The sequence below is a fragment of the Curcuma longa genome, chromosome 8, assembly GCF_044706935.1.
Source record: "Curcuma longa cultivar G26 ecotype Majalengka, Jawa Barat chromosome 8, ITB_CL_G26_1.1, whole genome shotgun sequence".
Taxonomy (NCBI): Eukaryota; Viridiplantae; Streptophyta; class Magnoliopsida; order Zingiberales; family Zingiberaceae; genus Curcuma; species Curcuma longa.
Genome location: NC_133868.1, coordinates 8156311 through 8170191, shown reverse-complemented (window position 1 = coordinate 8170191; position 13881 = coordinate 8156311). Strand labels below are relative to the sequence as shown.

Here is a 13881-nt window from a genome sequence, read left to right as displayed (position 1 = left end):
ACCTCTACTTCTGTTTGTTTCTTTCCAGGGTTCCAGTGATGAATGCTTGATGTTGGCTGAGATCCAGCTCGATCCGCCACGAATAATGCAGTGAATAGCGCTCCTCCTGTGCTCCACGTTCTTGGCTAATCGCTGGTAGAAATGCTTGTTAGAGTTCTTATATGTGTTTTTCCGTTGCACATTCTGGCTTTTTTCCTTCTGTTACCCTTCTTAATTTCCTAAAAGGTCCGCATTTGGGTCCGTTTCTGATCTCTTCTTTTATTTGCTGTCGTTAGCACATTAAATTACTTTATGGTGTATGACATAGGGCTCTTTCCAACATTTGGTCGCAGTTTGGAAAAAGAAGGTTTGATTTCCACTGTGTTTGTAGGACTAACATCGTTTTACTGTAAACGAGTTGCGAGAAGGTTGGATGTGAAATGGAGCAGTATGAGGTATTAGAGCAGATAGGTAAAGGCGCTTTTGGGTCGGCTCTACTGGTGAAACATAAGGTCGAGAACAAGAGGTGAGGGTTATATCTCCATCTCTTTTGCTGTTGCAGTTCTTTGTATGCTCCATCTCCATATCACCTTCCTTCCTCTCGTCTGCCTCATTTCTGGAATGCTATCTCATTCTTTCGATTGTTTCTGCAGGTATGTCTTGAAAAAGATACGCTTGGCACGCCAAACTAACAGGTCCCGTCGGTCTGCGCACCTGGAAGTGAGAACTTTTACTTTGTCGACATGGAGCATGTTCATGGCTGAGCCTGTATTCCCATCTTGGGCATTTTTTTGTGCATATTATCAGGAAAATTTTCTTTGATGACTCCTCTAGGACTATGATACCTATTGGATTGCAACTGGATCACTATTTGGAAGTTATTAGATATACGGGGCTTGCCCAACTCTATAATAATTGATATTTCCAAGTTTGAGCCTTTTTCATTCATTATGATGTTTTAAGCAACATTTGTTTTCTTCAGATCTTGTGGCAAAGTATGCCCCTAACTTAGTTTCGTTGGGATTCACATGTCAGTGGGTTAAGTGTAGACTGCCATGTGATAACTGAATGTGGATACCCAAATTTTCCGTGGACCCTACTCTAGTTAAAACCTTTTATCTACAGTGGTTTCCTTTATTTTATCACCTATATGACAAAAAAAAAGGTCAACTTGTTCATATGCTGCATCATAGCATGTATTATGAATATAGAGAATTCTTGCTATTTATTCATTTACTTATCTTTGTCACTGTTGCAGATGGAGCTAATTTCAAAAGTAAGAAACCCATTTATTGTGGAGTACAAAGATTCCTGGGTTGAAAAGGTTTTCTAAAATTTTCCATCTTCTTGATTTATTATCATAATTTTTTTTCTTCTTCTGCATTCAGATCATAAATGGATGTTTTATGACCACACAGTTTCCTAGTTTATTTCCTCTGGCGTTCAAAGACAATGATATATAATTTATCTAAGCTACTATGTCTCTCCCTATCTGATCATCTTTCTCTAATGTTATGCTTGAAACCAACCTTCTGCTTAAGATTATTTTTTTTAATATTATTTTTCTTATTTCTTATCAAGCAGGTTTGGGTTATCTTGTGACAGTTGCCTAGCTTATAAGAGAAGGAAATTGGAGAAGTGAAACCACAATGATCACTTTGGATTTTGTTCCCATAAATTAGCTGCAGATAGGACAAGAAAAGGGTTCACATATTTTGACCTCTGTCCTGATCATGAACGATGTCTGAGATGATTTAGGTTTTACAGATTGTGTTGTTTACAGAACTTTGTATGTAGATGTCAATAATCAACTCAGTTCTGCATGCAAAGGATTCTATTTGTCCAATGAACATCTCTAAAGTTGTTTCCCTGGAATTTAACTTTTTGATATTTGTCATTAGATTTACGAGATAATGGTTTCTTGATTTACAAATAGTGGAAAGCTTTGGACATTCTGGGAGAATCCTATTAGAATATCTCCTCACCAAATTTTCGATTATAGATTTGATTTGAACATTATATACAACTTCTTCCAACTTTCAACTATCTATGTGGTGTACAATCTCATAATGACCTTTGCATGGCTTTCTTTCAGGGTTGTTATGTGAGCATTGTTATAGGTTATTGTGAGGGAGGTGATATGTAAGTTTTGTTTTAAGTGTAGTTTAGGACCTAAAAATCCATTTATGCCGAGATTTAGATATGGATGTCATGTTTTCATGTTACAGGGCTGAAGCCATAAAGAAGGCCAATGGACACCTTTTTCCTGAGGAGGTAATTGATCTTAGTAACCATATCTAGTACTCTTCTGGTATATTTTTGTATTATTTGTTCTCTTTTCTGCATTTTCTCCTTTACCAAACCATCTTCAATTTATTTTGTTGTGTGCAAACAGAAGCTGTGTAAGTGGCTTGTGCAGCTTCTTATGGCTCTTGATTACTTGCACAACAATCATATACTACACCGTGATGTAAAGGTAAGTTGCATTATCATGGTAATTAAATATCACCTTTGTATTTGGTCGAATTGATGGTAAATTTCATGCTTAATGATTTCCTTTCACTACTGTTTTATAGTGTTCAAATATATTCCTTACCAGAGATCAAAACATACGTCTAGGTGTGTTCTCGCAATTTGTGTCAAAATTTTCAGGTTTGTATAAAGTTTTATGGCCATCAATCACGCATAGCTGATTATCTGCAGGTGATTTTGGGCTTGCTAAAATTTTATCTTCAGATGATTTGGCTTGTTCTGTAAGTTTTAAAGATGATTATTGACAAAGCATCTGAAAAGATTCTTTATATTTCCTTATTGTCAAGAGGCTTTTGGGTCCTGATGCAGGTTGTAGGAACACCTAGTTATATGTGTCCAGAACTTTTAGCTGATATTCCTTATGGTTGCAAGTCTGATATTTGGTCTCTAGGTAAAGTCCCTTTTCCTTTTCTTTCTGAGTACTAATCAGCAGCTTTCTTGTATTGCCTATGAATTCAAATTCCTGGTTCAGGTTGTTGTATCTATGAGATGACTGCTCTCAAGCCTGCATTCAAAGCTTTTGTGAGTTTTAATAACTCAATTATCAAAATACAATTCTATTGCTTCTTTTTATTGGGTTTATAATTAGTTAATATTTGAGTCCAGTTTTAGGACAAAGATCTTATCTATTATTTACAATTATTCATGGACTATTTGTTTTGTCTATCACTGTTTAATCCGATTAGCCCTTTTATCATGGTTTTAAATTTTGAATCATTGTTATTGTATAGTTGGAATTTACTGGTCAGGCTAGTAATCTGTGGGCAGATTGCCAATTTTAGCAAGTCTGTCACGGACAGTATTTTTGCCAATTTTAGCACACTACGATATGAGTAGTACACTATAAAAATGATTATTTTAAATAACTTTTTTGATTTTTTACTGTCGATATGGTCCAACTGGTATCTGTTGTACCATTTCCTACATGTTATCAAGATTGTCATTCTATTATTTCTTTAAACTCTGCCTTCAACCACCATTTAGTTTTCATTATATGATAATGTCATTGTGTGGTTATACACAGCTTCCTATTGCAACAAACGAAAAGAGGAATCCTAGAGGGAAGAGGAGACAGAAGTTTGTAACTTATTCAATCTTGTTCTGTTTCTTAGCTTTGCTCTTGTTATGGTTATAATCCTGTATTTCTGTTAGTCTAATCTTGGTGGACACCTAGCTTTACATAACATGAAATGAAAATGTAGTGCCATAGTTGCAGAAGAAACAGATTTGAAATTCAAGTTTGTGGTGGTCTTATGTCCCTGATCCTTATCTTGATGTTTTTCACTTCATAGAGTTGCTTGATTAGATGTCTTATTTTGGAGCTTGTGATAGATTGATGAACATAGATTGATGAACATCTGAGTTGGTTATTGTAGTTTATCGATTTACCTCCTTACAGATGGTCGTGTGGCCGATTGTGTGGGGCCACATAGATTCATGATTCATTAGATTACTGCAAAGGAATATCCTCAAGTCCATGATTATCTTATGCCTTGATACCAAAGGATCTTGCAAGCTGGATTGTGAATGTAACATTTAAACAGGATTACCATTCCTCTTTATATCTTGTGGACGATAGGATGTGGTTAACATTTAACAGAACTTAAGTGAAGAAAGTCAGTTTACATTTCTTTGCTTTTTTAAATGTTCAAAACTTATTATCAAATTCAACTGACAATAACATGTAAGTTTGTTTCTTATCTTGCCATTTTTTTTTCAAGTAGGATATGCAGGCTTTGATAAACAAAATCAGCAAGTCCATAGTGGCTCCTCTACCGAGTTCATATTCCACTGCATTGTAAGCGTCAGCTCCTCTTTTGTTTTGTCAAGTAGACACATTAACTAATCCAAATTGTGCTGACATTTTTTTTATTGTTTGCAGTAGGGGACTTATTAGAAGTATGCTCAGAAAAAATCCTGAATACAGACCAAGTGTATGTATTTTGACAAAAAAAAGAGAGCAAATATTGGAAGCTTCTCTTTTATTCTATAGTTTATTTTGGAATTCTTTCAATCGATAGACCCTTATACAAGTATAATATCAACAGGCTGCAGAACTGCTCAAACATCCACATCTTCAACCTTATGTACTTCAAGTCAATCTAAAGTGTAGTCCTTCAAGGAATATGCTTCATATTAACCAAGCTCCATATAATCCTGCAAGGAAAATCAGATTTCAAGATGATGAAGATGATCCTGTGTGCAAGGATAAGGAAAAAGGAAAATCTTTGGGCAATGAGAGGATCTTGAAACTCAACAAGCCTGCGAAGCAGGATACTATAAATTCAACTCAGACTATTAAAGATTTCCCAAATTATAGGAGCCAGAAGATAAAGGATCTTTCAGTTGGCAGCAGCCAAGTCGTGGAGATGGGTAGTGACAAAACAATCAGTGAACAATCAAGTACTTTGAAGACCCCCAAAGAAACGCTTAAAACATTCATGATTCCTAGGACACGAGTGGAACCCTCAAAATCATTGCACACAAAACCAAGACGTGAATCGGTATGGCCATGACACTGCTCTCGTGTTTCTTTCATTTAATATATTGAGGAATTACCTATTAGATATTTATCTGGATATTTAAAATATAGAACTTTCATATCCTTTCCTGTTTGCATAAACCTTTGCGAGTATCATATTCAGAGCATTGATTGATAGACATCAGATTTTACATTTTTTTTACTGGGTTGGACTTCCCAATAAGCAAAATAATTCTGTTTGCCTAGATGATCGACCTGTTTGTAGCTCCAGTAATTAAGATTTCATTTTGGGATATGTACAACGCTGCATTGTGGTTGCCATTGTACTAAGCAAAAGATTTCATAGTATACTATGAGGTTGAATTTTACATATCATGCCTATTTAAAGTAAGTTCACCGTAAATAGCTCGACCAGTATACAACATTTGGCTAGCCTATATGCTTTGAATTATATGGAGAAATGCTTATCTATCTGGAAAACTCAATGTGCATCGATGTCACTAGAACTCTTGTTTCACAAGATTATTAGTTATTTGTACTTGACTAATATTTGGATTCTTAATGCAGCTTGGATTACAAACTCCTGCTGATAGAATCAGTCAAGCTTCTCGAAGAGCATCACTTCCTTTGTCTACATTTGAAACTCGTTCTAAATCAACTTATAGTGTTCTCCACCGAGCTGATTCCCCTGATGTCTCAGTCAACTCCCCTCGAATAGACAGAATTGCAGAATTTCCATTAGCTTCATCTGAAGATCCCTTGCTACCAATTCCCAAATTATCAGCTCATGGCTCCTCAGCCACCCCACATTACGGAGAACGTTCTATCACAAAGGACAAATGCACTATCCAAACTTACCGAACCGAAGGTGACAATGGAAGTGATTCTTCTGATCAAAATCCAACAGCAGCAGCAGACGCTTCTAGTCGGGGATCATCAGAATCAAGGCAGCGGAGGTTCGACCCTTCATCATATCAGCAGAGAGCGGAAGCATTAGAGGGATTGCTTGAATTCAGTGCTCAGCTGTTGCAGCAGGAGAGATACCAAGAGTTGGGTGTCTTGCTGAAGCCATTCGGTCCTGGGAAGGTCTCTCCGAGGGAAACGGCGATATGGCTAACCAAGAGCTTCAAAGAAACAGCATTATAACATAGAAACCCAACTAAAGGTGCTTGTTTAACTGAAGTTCTGACGCTAGCTAGGTCTCAGGAGATTTTGTTCCAGTTCCTTAATATGAAATAGCTTGATAGGCTGGTAGTTTACTATGAGTAGATGATGTTTGTTAAACCTCCATGTACTAACAATTTGAATACTATTTGAAGCTGTTTTAGTAGTTCCCTTTCCTGTCTATATATCATTTTCTCGCAAGAATGTGAATTTTCTGGGTAAATGCTTGGAGAAAACTCTACGGTTTGGAATAATAGAGGTTAATGTATAATTGTATTTTTCTCGGTGACACGCTTTGGATTTCAGATAGATATACGTCAAGTTCACTCGATAGGTGTTTATCATTTGACAGGAACTTACAAGAGGATGTTTGCTAACAAGCAAGTTGATGTAGAACTATCAAGTGGATATTTGCTAACAAGGAAAAGTAAAAAAGAAAAAGAAAAAACAGAACATGGGAAAAAAAGTATATTTATTGAATTTTATTTAACATTAAAATGAAATTTTTGTGGTATAGTAAAATTATAATAAAAGTATTTACCTATGTAGTTTTGTTTAAACAAATATCATTGTGAATATATTTCAAATTTGACGACATTGGTGAAATTATTAAATTTGAAAAAGGTAACAACAACTATATTCTTTATATTTATATATAATTTTGGAAGGGCGAATATGCCCTTTCAATTTTCTTTTGTTGACATTTTTTTTGTTTTGTTTTTCGTCGCCTGTTGCCCTTCGTCTCTTTCTGCTCGATACCTTTTTTTCTTCTTTCTCGGCGATGTCTTCGTCCGCGATCCCGCGGGGACAGGTAATTCTCTCAAGTCTCTCCTAGTTCGCTGTCTTAAAATTTTCCTCCTTTAAAACTGTTTCCCCCACTATTTTTTAAGGTGGATCTCGTTGATTTCGTGGACTGGAGCGGCGTCGAGTGCCTCAATCAGACAGGGAATCATACGATTGCCAATACTCTGAAGCAGGTGATCTACCATTTGTGCCATAGGTTTTCATAGTTACAGCATATTCGAAGCCATAGTTTCTGTCGTTGGAATTGATTTTATCGTTATTTTGCTCCTTTGTCAAAATTAGGGTTACCGGGATGACGATGGTTTGCATCTGGAGAGTGACGCCGATGAGCAGCTTTTGATTTATATTCCTTTCACCCAAGTGGTTAAGCTGCACTCGGCTGTGATCACGGGCCCGGTAGAGGAAGGTGCTGTCTTTTCTTTCCTCCAGTCATCTACTGTAAAACCGACCTGCTCTTTTAATGTTTGATATAATTCATTATTGGTTTAGCGATAGTAAATATCAGGTAGGATTAAAATTTGAAATAATCTGCCTTTGATGATTGCTTTATAAAATAATAACACTTTATGATACGTTTAATCATATAGTAGCCCTTTCCATTCTTAGTGTCTTTTCTGATTTCTTTTTAGCCATTCAAGTAACTGCTTAGCATTTATATTATTGCTTCAGTTGCTCGATCTTGCTACTCAGACAACTCCGATTCCAACTGATTATGATTTACAGATATAGATCATGTTTTTTTTAAAAACTTTTTTTTTTTTGTAAATTTACATAGTAAACAACCTGTTCTGTTCCACCTGTGGACTGGAACCTTATATTTCTTTGTTTTTTTTTTACTTAGAAGTAAGACAGAAAAAATACATAAAAGGAAAAAAGTTTTGCCAATTTCTCGTGTTAACATGGAAGGAAATAGAGAGGAGGAGGAATTTAAATTCATCCAATTCCTCTATTTTGTTTCTGCCCATGAAGGTGAAACATCTAATAAAAGCAAATGAGTTATATAATTTCTTTCCTTTCTATTTGATCAAGTAATTAGATGACTAGAATACATTCAAATAAGATAATATAATTCATTTCTTCTTTTCTTTTCTCTTCACTTAAACTACTTCTTTTCCCTCCTACTTTCTCCCCTCACATGTAAATCCAACATTAAACTTCAGCGAGAGAAGAGTTCTAAGAATTTGAGGGGGCAATTTAACCAACATTTTTGAAGTACATTGTCTAATAGTCATGGTAAGATGACAAAAATAGAAAATTCATTGTAAATTTTGGTAAATGATAGGTTGTCTGGTAGTTGTCCTTTGCGTGGCTGAACAATGTCAAATTGGAGAAGAATATAGTTTAGTAATAAGGTTTGTTGCATGTAAAAATAGCTTTTCTTTGTAGTTACCATGATAGGAATAGGCAAAGTTTGTCTACAAATGGTACTTGCTGGCATAGTTATTTTGTATTATTTTGTGACTTTTGTGGATTAAGATGACATTGCAAATGCTAAGGAGAAAATAGTATGGATTTATCCATAGGAACCAAACTCAATTTTGTCTGTTCCAATATGTGTGTTTTGTTTGCATGTTTTTTAAAATACATGAATTGGCAACACTTTACAAATAGCATGTGCTGCTTTGATATTTTACATGTTTTTTATGACTATGTAGATTGAGATTAAATTGTAAATGCCAAGGAGATAGTGTTGGATTCATGCATATGAACCAAACTCAACTTTTTTGTTGTGCATGATTTTTTAAAATACATACAAAGGATTCTAGTATTTTAGCCCATGAGCTCTTCAATTTGAGGCTTACCGTTTAAGCTGATTCACTGTTGGAACTAACTTCCTTATTCGTTGCAAAGCTTATTGTTGAGATTGAGATGATAATCCTTGCATCAAATCTGAGGCTTTCACATTGCTTCAGTTGTTTAGTACCCCTTATTGAAGATTCTGTATTGTTTTGGATTTTAGCAAGCCTATAGAAAAATAGGCCAATATTATATAGATGCTTACAAGTTACACCCTGTGAGAGTGAGAGCATGGTTTAAAATTTTGACTTGCTTTGAGATTTCGGTCCTAGACCAGAACAATACAGTTTTGGTATTATATCATGTCGTGCAGATATGATTTTGTATTTTTTAAATATAAAATATATTAATTAAAAATTTAAAAAATTAATTTTAAACATTTAAAAATAGAAAATACAAAAAATAAAATAATTTTTTTAAAAAAGAAAAAAATACACAATTGTGGCGCCCCAATATGATAAATAAATAAATAAATATATTATATATTTTCATATAATTAAAATAAATAAATAATATATATAAAGTTAATGGGATAGTTTTATTAGGATTTAATTAAGTTTATTTAGATTATCCCTATTATAGTTAGGAGTTTGAAATTATTAACTTAAGTTATTTTAATTAAAAGCTAACTTCTCGTTGCCTCACACTCGTGCGACTTCCTGTCCTATGTCGCCAGTGACCGCGGGGTTCACGCTACGCCTCCGTGATGGCCGCGGTGCTCAATCGACATCTCCATGGGGGCCACGAGCTCTCGTGATGCTTTTGCGGTTGCTGCGAGGCTAACGCAACTCTTTCGCAGTGGATGTGGGGCTTGCATGATGCCTCCGTGGCGACCTGATAGATTTTAAACCATAAAAACTATCTTAAAAACACATACTCATTGTATTATTGCATTAGCTATTCTTGTTTAGTTATATTTTTTATAGGAGTCATCATGCATCTTTTTATAATTGTCTTACTGTTTATATCCCATTGACTGATATAGATATCTTTTTTAAATTACTTAGTAAATGACAAGGCATCTGTATAATTCTTAAACCTTACTAGATAATAATGCAGCCCATTTCTTTTTCCAAAACACAATTGTGCAATGTATGCCACCGCATGTTTCATTTGTGGGATCCATGTATCACAATGTCAATGCAAGAGAAGTTGACTATGGGTTCGCATGTCATAAATGCGATACTTCCTGAGTTGATTTCTTTTTTCCTTTTGAACTTTCTGTTGATATGGCAAAACTCTTCTCTTAATTATCAGGTCCTCGGACAGTAAAACTCTTTGCAAACAAAGAGCATATGGGCTTCAGGTACACTGTATAGCTGCTAGATATCCTTGTTATCAAGATTGCAAATTTCCCAAAGAAAATATATTTTTAGAATCTTCCCTATATTGCTACACTCTTTGTTTAACACTTGATAATTTTGCAGTAATGTTAATGATTATCCACCAAGTGACTCCCTCAGTTTATCACCTGACAATCTAATGGTGAAGTACCTATGCTTTCTTGTTGTGATTTTTTCTATGCTATCTATTTTTTGTGTTAATCTGTAGATTTTGCAGCTACATTGCTTTCACTGCATGTATGTTTAATAGTTATGCTTCATATATGTTGAAATTTCAGGGGATGCCAGTCACATTGAAGTACGTCAAGTTTCAAAATGTTCGCAGGTAAATTCTTTGTACAAGTATCTAGAATTTTATTTTACTACAACATTCTTCAAATATGCAAGTAAATGTCTGTATGGACTGATTTATAAATATTTCACCAGCTTAACTATTTTTATCGAGGACAACCATGGTGGTGGTGATATCACAAAAGTTCAGAAGATTTTACTCTATGGAACAACGTGAGTGTCCATGTCATCTTTGCATAAATTTCATTCATAGATTTAGGGTTGTAAATGAATCGAACGTTTATGAACAAGCTTGATATTCGACTTGGTAAGAGTATGTCCATTCAACACACACGATCAATTTAGCAAGCTTGAACAACTAGTTAAACTAAACAAATCAGCTTGAACACATATGTGTTCAGCTTGTTAATGTTCGTGAGTAACATTTGTGAACAACGTTCGTGAATAATATTTGTGAACTATGTTCACCAATAAAACTTTTATCAACATGCTAAATAAAGAAAGTTTCAAAATAAACAAATAGATTTGTATGTATTATCAAGTTCAATAATCAATCAAACAAGCTTAAAATGTAAAAGTTTCAAACAATCAAACAAGATTAAATTGAGAGCTTGATAACATCTAAACAAACCAAACTGAAGTCAAGCTTGAACCAAGCTTAAGCTCATAAAAAATAAATCAAACCAAACTTGAATAATCATTTCAAAAACTTAGTTCATTTTAGGCTCAGTTCGGCTTGACTTGGTTACCTTATCAAACAAGCTTGAACACCATAAAGCTTGGCTCGGCTTAGCTTGTTTACAACCCTACCTAGATTACCAAACTTCTGGTTCAATCATTGACATTGTGGAAACATTAATAGAATAATTAAATTGTAGATCTTTCGACCGATAGAAACTCACATTGTCTTATTTTGTTTGTTCCGTTAAACCTTATTTGTCTCATCCAAAATCGCTTCTCTGTCTTACTAGTTACAAGTATATGCTTGCTATGGGCAGCCCCATATTTTTTTCTTGTATCAACCATGAACTGTATAAAAAGTAGAATCCTTTATAGATTAGGATCACTATGCAGATTCTTAGTTTAGCAGTTATTGTAACCATGATATAATTAAGCATACTTTCTGACCAAATGATCGCTGAAGATTTTTATGCCCACATGGTAGAGGCTCTAGGTCATATTTGATGGCCTGTTCATGGAGAGCCTGGCAGCAAAAGTTCAACTTACAGGCTTCAGTGTCAATTATAGCTGGCATACCGTGCAGCATTTTTGACCATGCTTAAATTCGATATAGCAATATATAATCTTCGTTGTATGTATAAATTTCTGATACTACCAAATCTCTACTGTTATTTCTTTACGGGATCATACATGTCTAGGCTCCCATTTTATTACTTTGTAAAGTTCTATACTTTAGAAAATTGTTTGCATCACAAAGACTGATCTGGTTCTTTTGTTTTGGTCATCTGTAGGGTGGATACCACCAATATGAAAGACTTAAAAAAGATAGAAGATCATTAATTAAAGATCTGCAGTTCCACCCAATGAGATGCAAAAGATGAAGAACGCTCTGTACCCAAAAGGAATATCATGAAATCGAATGAGTTTCTACCTTGTAGGTTCTGCAGAATGCTTTTCCCCTGCTTTTGGTATTCCTCCATGACGATCTGAGACAATTGATTTTATTTGTCGTACGGTGGAACATCATTAACGATAGTAAATTTGCTGCCACAATTTGAAGAGTTTTTACCCCTTTTCTTATGATGATACCGGTGCTGCCATTGGAGTTTGGCCGTCACAATTGATTACTCGGCATGAATTTGGCTCTGAATTATATGTAAGTTTCTTAAGCTATCCAGGCACTTATGTGCAGAATTGCAGGTCTACACATGGTGCATTTTTGTGGTTGTAACAAGTGTAGTAAACTGATCCGTAACTCGAGGCACTTGTAAACAACTGGTTTGGGACATCGCTTTAGCTTGTGAATCCACCATCGAGCCGTGCGTTCACCATCGTCACGCAGATATGTGGTGTTGAGCATTAATTTTCAAGTCACGCAGATATGATGGCCAGAATGTATTACGGTCTTGTTTTGTTTCTGAAACTCTTTTATTCCCAGTTTTTACCTCTAATAAAATAGATATAAAATTTTCTAAGAAAAATACATATTTTTGTTGACTTCTTGATAAAATTTTTATACTCAATGTTTGACACTGTCCATGGCCTGACAAAACTGAAACTGAGATAAAATATATCAAGTTGCTACATTTTCATTTGCTTGACCGATGAACTATACTTTAATTATCAACAGTCCTGAACAAAGCGACAAGCGAAAGCAGCAGATTGAGGATATGGAAATACAGAGAAATGGCAGGGCAGACATTGATTGTAGCTGAAGATATATACGACGATGGTTGAAGAACACAACACTACAAGTCCATCGGTACATTATCGTAGACAGTTCTATAAGTGGAAATAAATAAAATCTGGATGAAAAGATGCCTTGCACTATGACAATTCCTGTTTCATCTCTCCGTCCCCAGCCACGATTTGAGCAGCACGTTTTTGATTCCGCCACTGGTTTTCATCTCCTTCTCAGCAGCAACCCCACGCCCCTCATTGCCTTTTAGCCTCCACGGCCCTCGAACCTCGTCCTCGTCCGCCCCCGATTGTCCTTGTCACGCCCCGAGAAGATCGTCCAAAAAATTTCGACAACATCTTCCCAGTAACTATGACAATTCTCCTAATACAAACATATATACTCAGCCACAGGCGGCTGGAAATAAGGACAACACGTTCAACAACATCACGACACACACAACATATGCAATAATAAGGCCTACACGGCCACATAATACTATCACATGCACCATAACCAGAATATGCAAGGTAAATAAAGCCAAATCATCGAAAATCCGAAGTAACGAATACTCACAAAGCGAACCATCATAACTACAATCATAACGAATCGAAACCATAACTACAAGTCCATAAAATAGTAAACATAACTAGAGACAACGACAGACCAAATGCAACTAACAGAAATCTCCCGAGGTGAGACAGCAGCAGACGACCCAAATCTCCAAGCTCCAAGTACCTATCTGTTACCTGGGGAGAAATCAAAGCAACCCCAGGGTCTGGGTGGTGAGCATTAAATACTCAGTGGGTACAAAAAGGAGTGCATGTCAAGATATATAGCAGGAATAAAATAAGAAACAACTAGTATAGACTGAGAAGGTAATAACAACAAATAACAGGAACAGCAAAGATCATGGTAAAAGTCATGATATATCAACAGGATAGAATAGGCATAATCCTACTGTGCAACTGAATAAGAAATCTACATGTATCATGTATGACATGGCACACAATGCAACAATCATGGCATATCAATGCAACAATCGGAAAACATATGAGTAAGTAAACTACATATATCTATCAACCTACCAACGGTGCATGTAAATCCGTAGCAACCATAGCAACCAAAAT

The 13881-nt window shown here is 35.4% G+C and overlaps 2 protein-coding genes across 2 annotated transcripts; both read left to right on the top strand.

Moving 5' to 3' along the window:
- The first annotated feature begins 409 nt into the window (after positions 1 to 409).
- LOC141833022 (serine/threonine-protein kinase Nek2-like) lies at positions 410 to 6292 on the top strand. The gene is made up of 14 exons (XM_074720403.1): positions 410 to 505; positions 633 to 699; positions 1238 to 1303; positions 2075 to 2121; positions 2208 to 2253; positions 2375 to 2455; positions 2556 to 2598; positions 2683 to 2732; positions 2821 to 2902; positions 2984 to 3033; positions 4236 to 4309; positions 4394 to 4445; positions 4560 to 5015; positions 5561 to 6292. The coding sequence occupies exons 1-14, from the start codon at positions 420 to 422 to the stop codon at positions 6137 to 6139; spliced, it is 1779 nt and encodes a 592-aa protein (XP_074576504.1). The 5' UTR covers positions 410 to 419; the 3' UTR covers positions 6140 to 6292.
- A 597-nt stretch (positions 6293 to 6889) lies between these two features.
- Positions 6890 to 12134, top strand: LOC141833021 (PITH domain-containing protein At3g04780-like). Its single transcript, XM_074720402.1, has 8 exons — positions 6890 to 6968; positions 7048 to 7134; positions 7244 to 7367; positions 10016 to 10064; positions 10186 to 10243; positions 10380 to 10426; positions 10528 to 10605; positions 11865 to 12134. Exons 1-8 carry the CDS (start codon positions 6939 to 6941, stop codon positions 11911 to 11913), a joined length of 522 nt encoding a protein of 173 aa, XP_074576503.1. The 5' UTR covers positions 6890 to 6938; the 3' UTR covers positions 11914 to 12134.
- Positions 12135 to 13881: the final 1747 nt, after the last annotated feature.

Coding starts and splice junctions, on each gene's coding strand:
- LOC141833021 (XM_074720402.1), top strand. CDS start 6,939: ATGTCTTCGTCCGCGATCCCGCGGGGACAG. Junction 7,135..7,243: donor TTGCCAATACTCTGAAGCAG/GTGATCTACCAT, acceptor TGTCAAAATTAG/GGTTACCGGGATGACGATGG. Junction 10,065..10,185: donor AAAGAGCATATGGGCTTCAG/GTACACTGTATA, acceptor ATAATTTTGCAG/TAATGTTAATGATTATCCAC.
- LOC141833022 (XM_074720403.1), top strand. CDS start 420: ATGGAGCAGTATGAGGTATTAGAGCAGATAGGTAAAGGCGCTTTTGGG. Junction 1,304..2,074: donor AAGATTCCTGGGTTGAAAAG/GTTTTCTAAAAT, acceptor GCTTTCTTTCAG/GGTTGTTATGTGAGCATTGT. Junction 2,599..2,682: donor AGATCAAAACATACGTCTAG/GTGTGTTCTCGC, acceptor GATTATCTGCAG/GTGATTTTGGGCTTGCTAAA.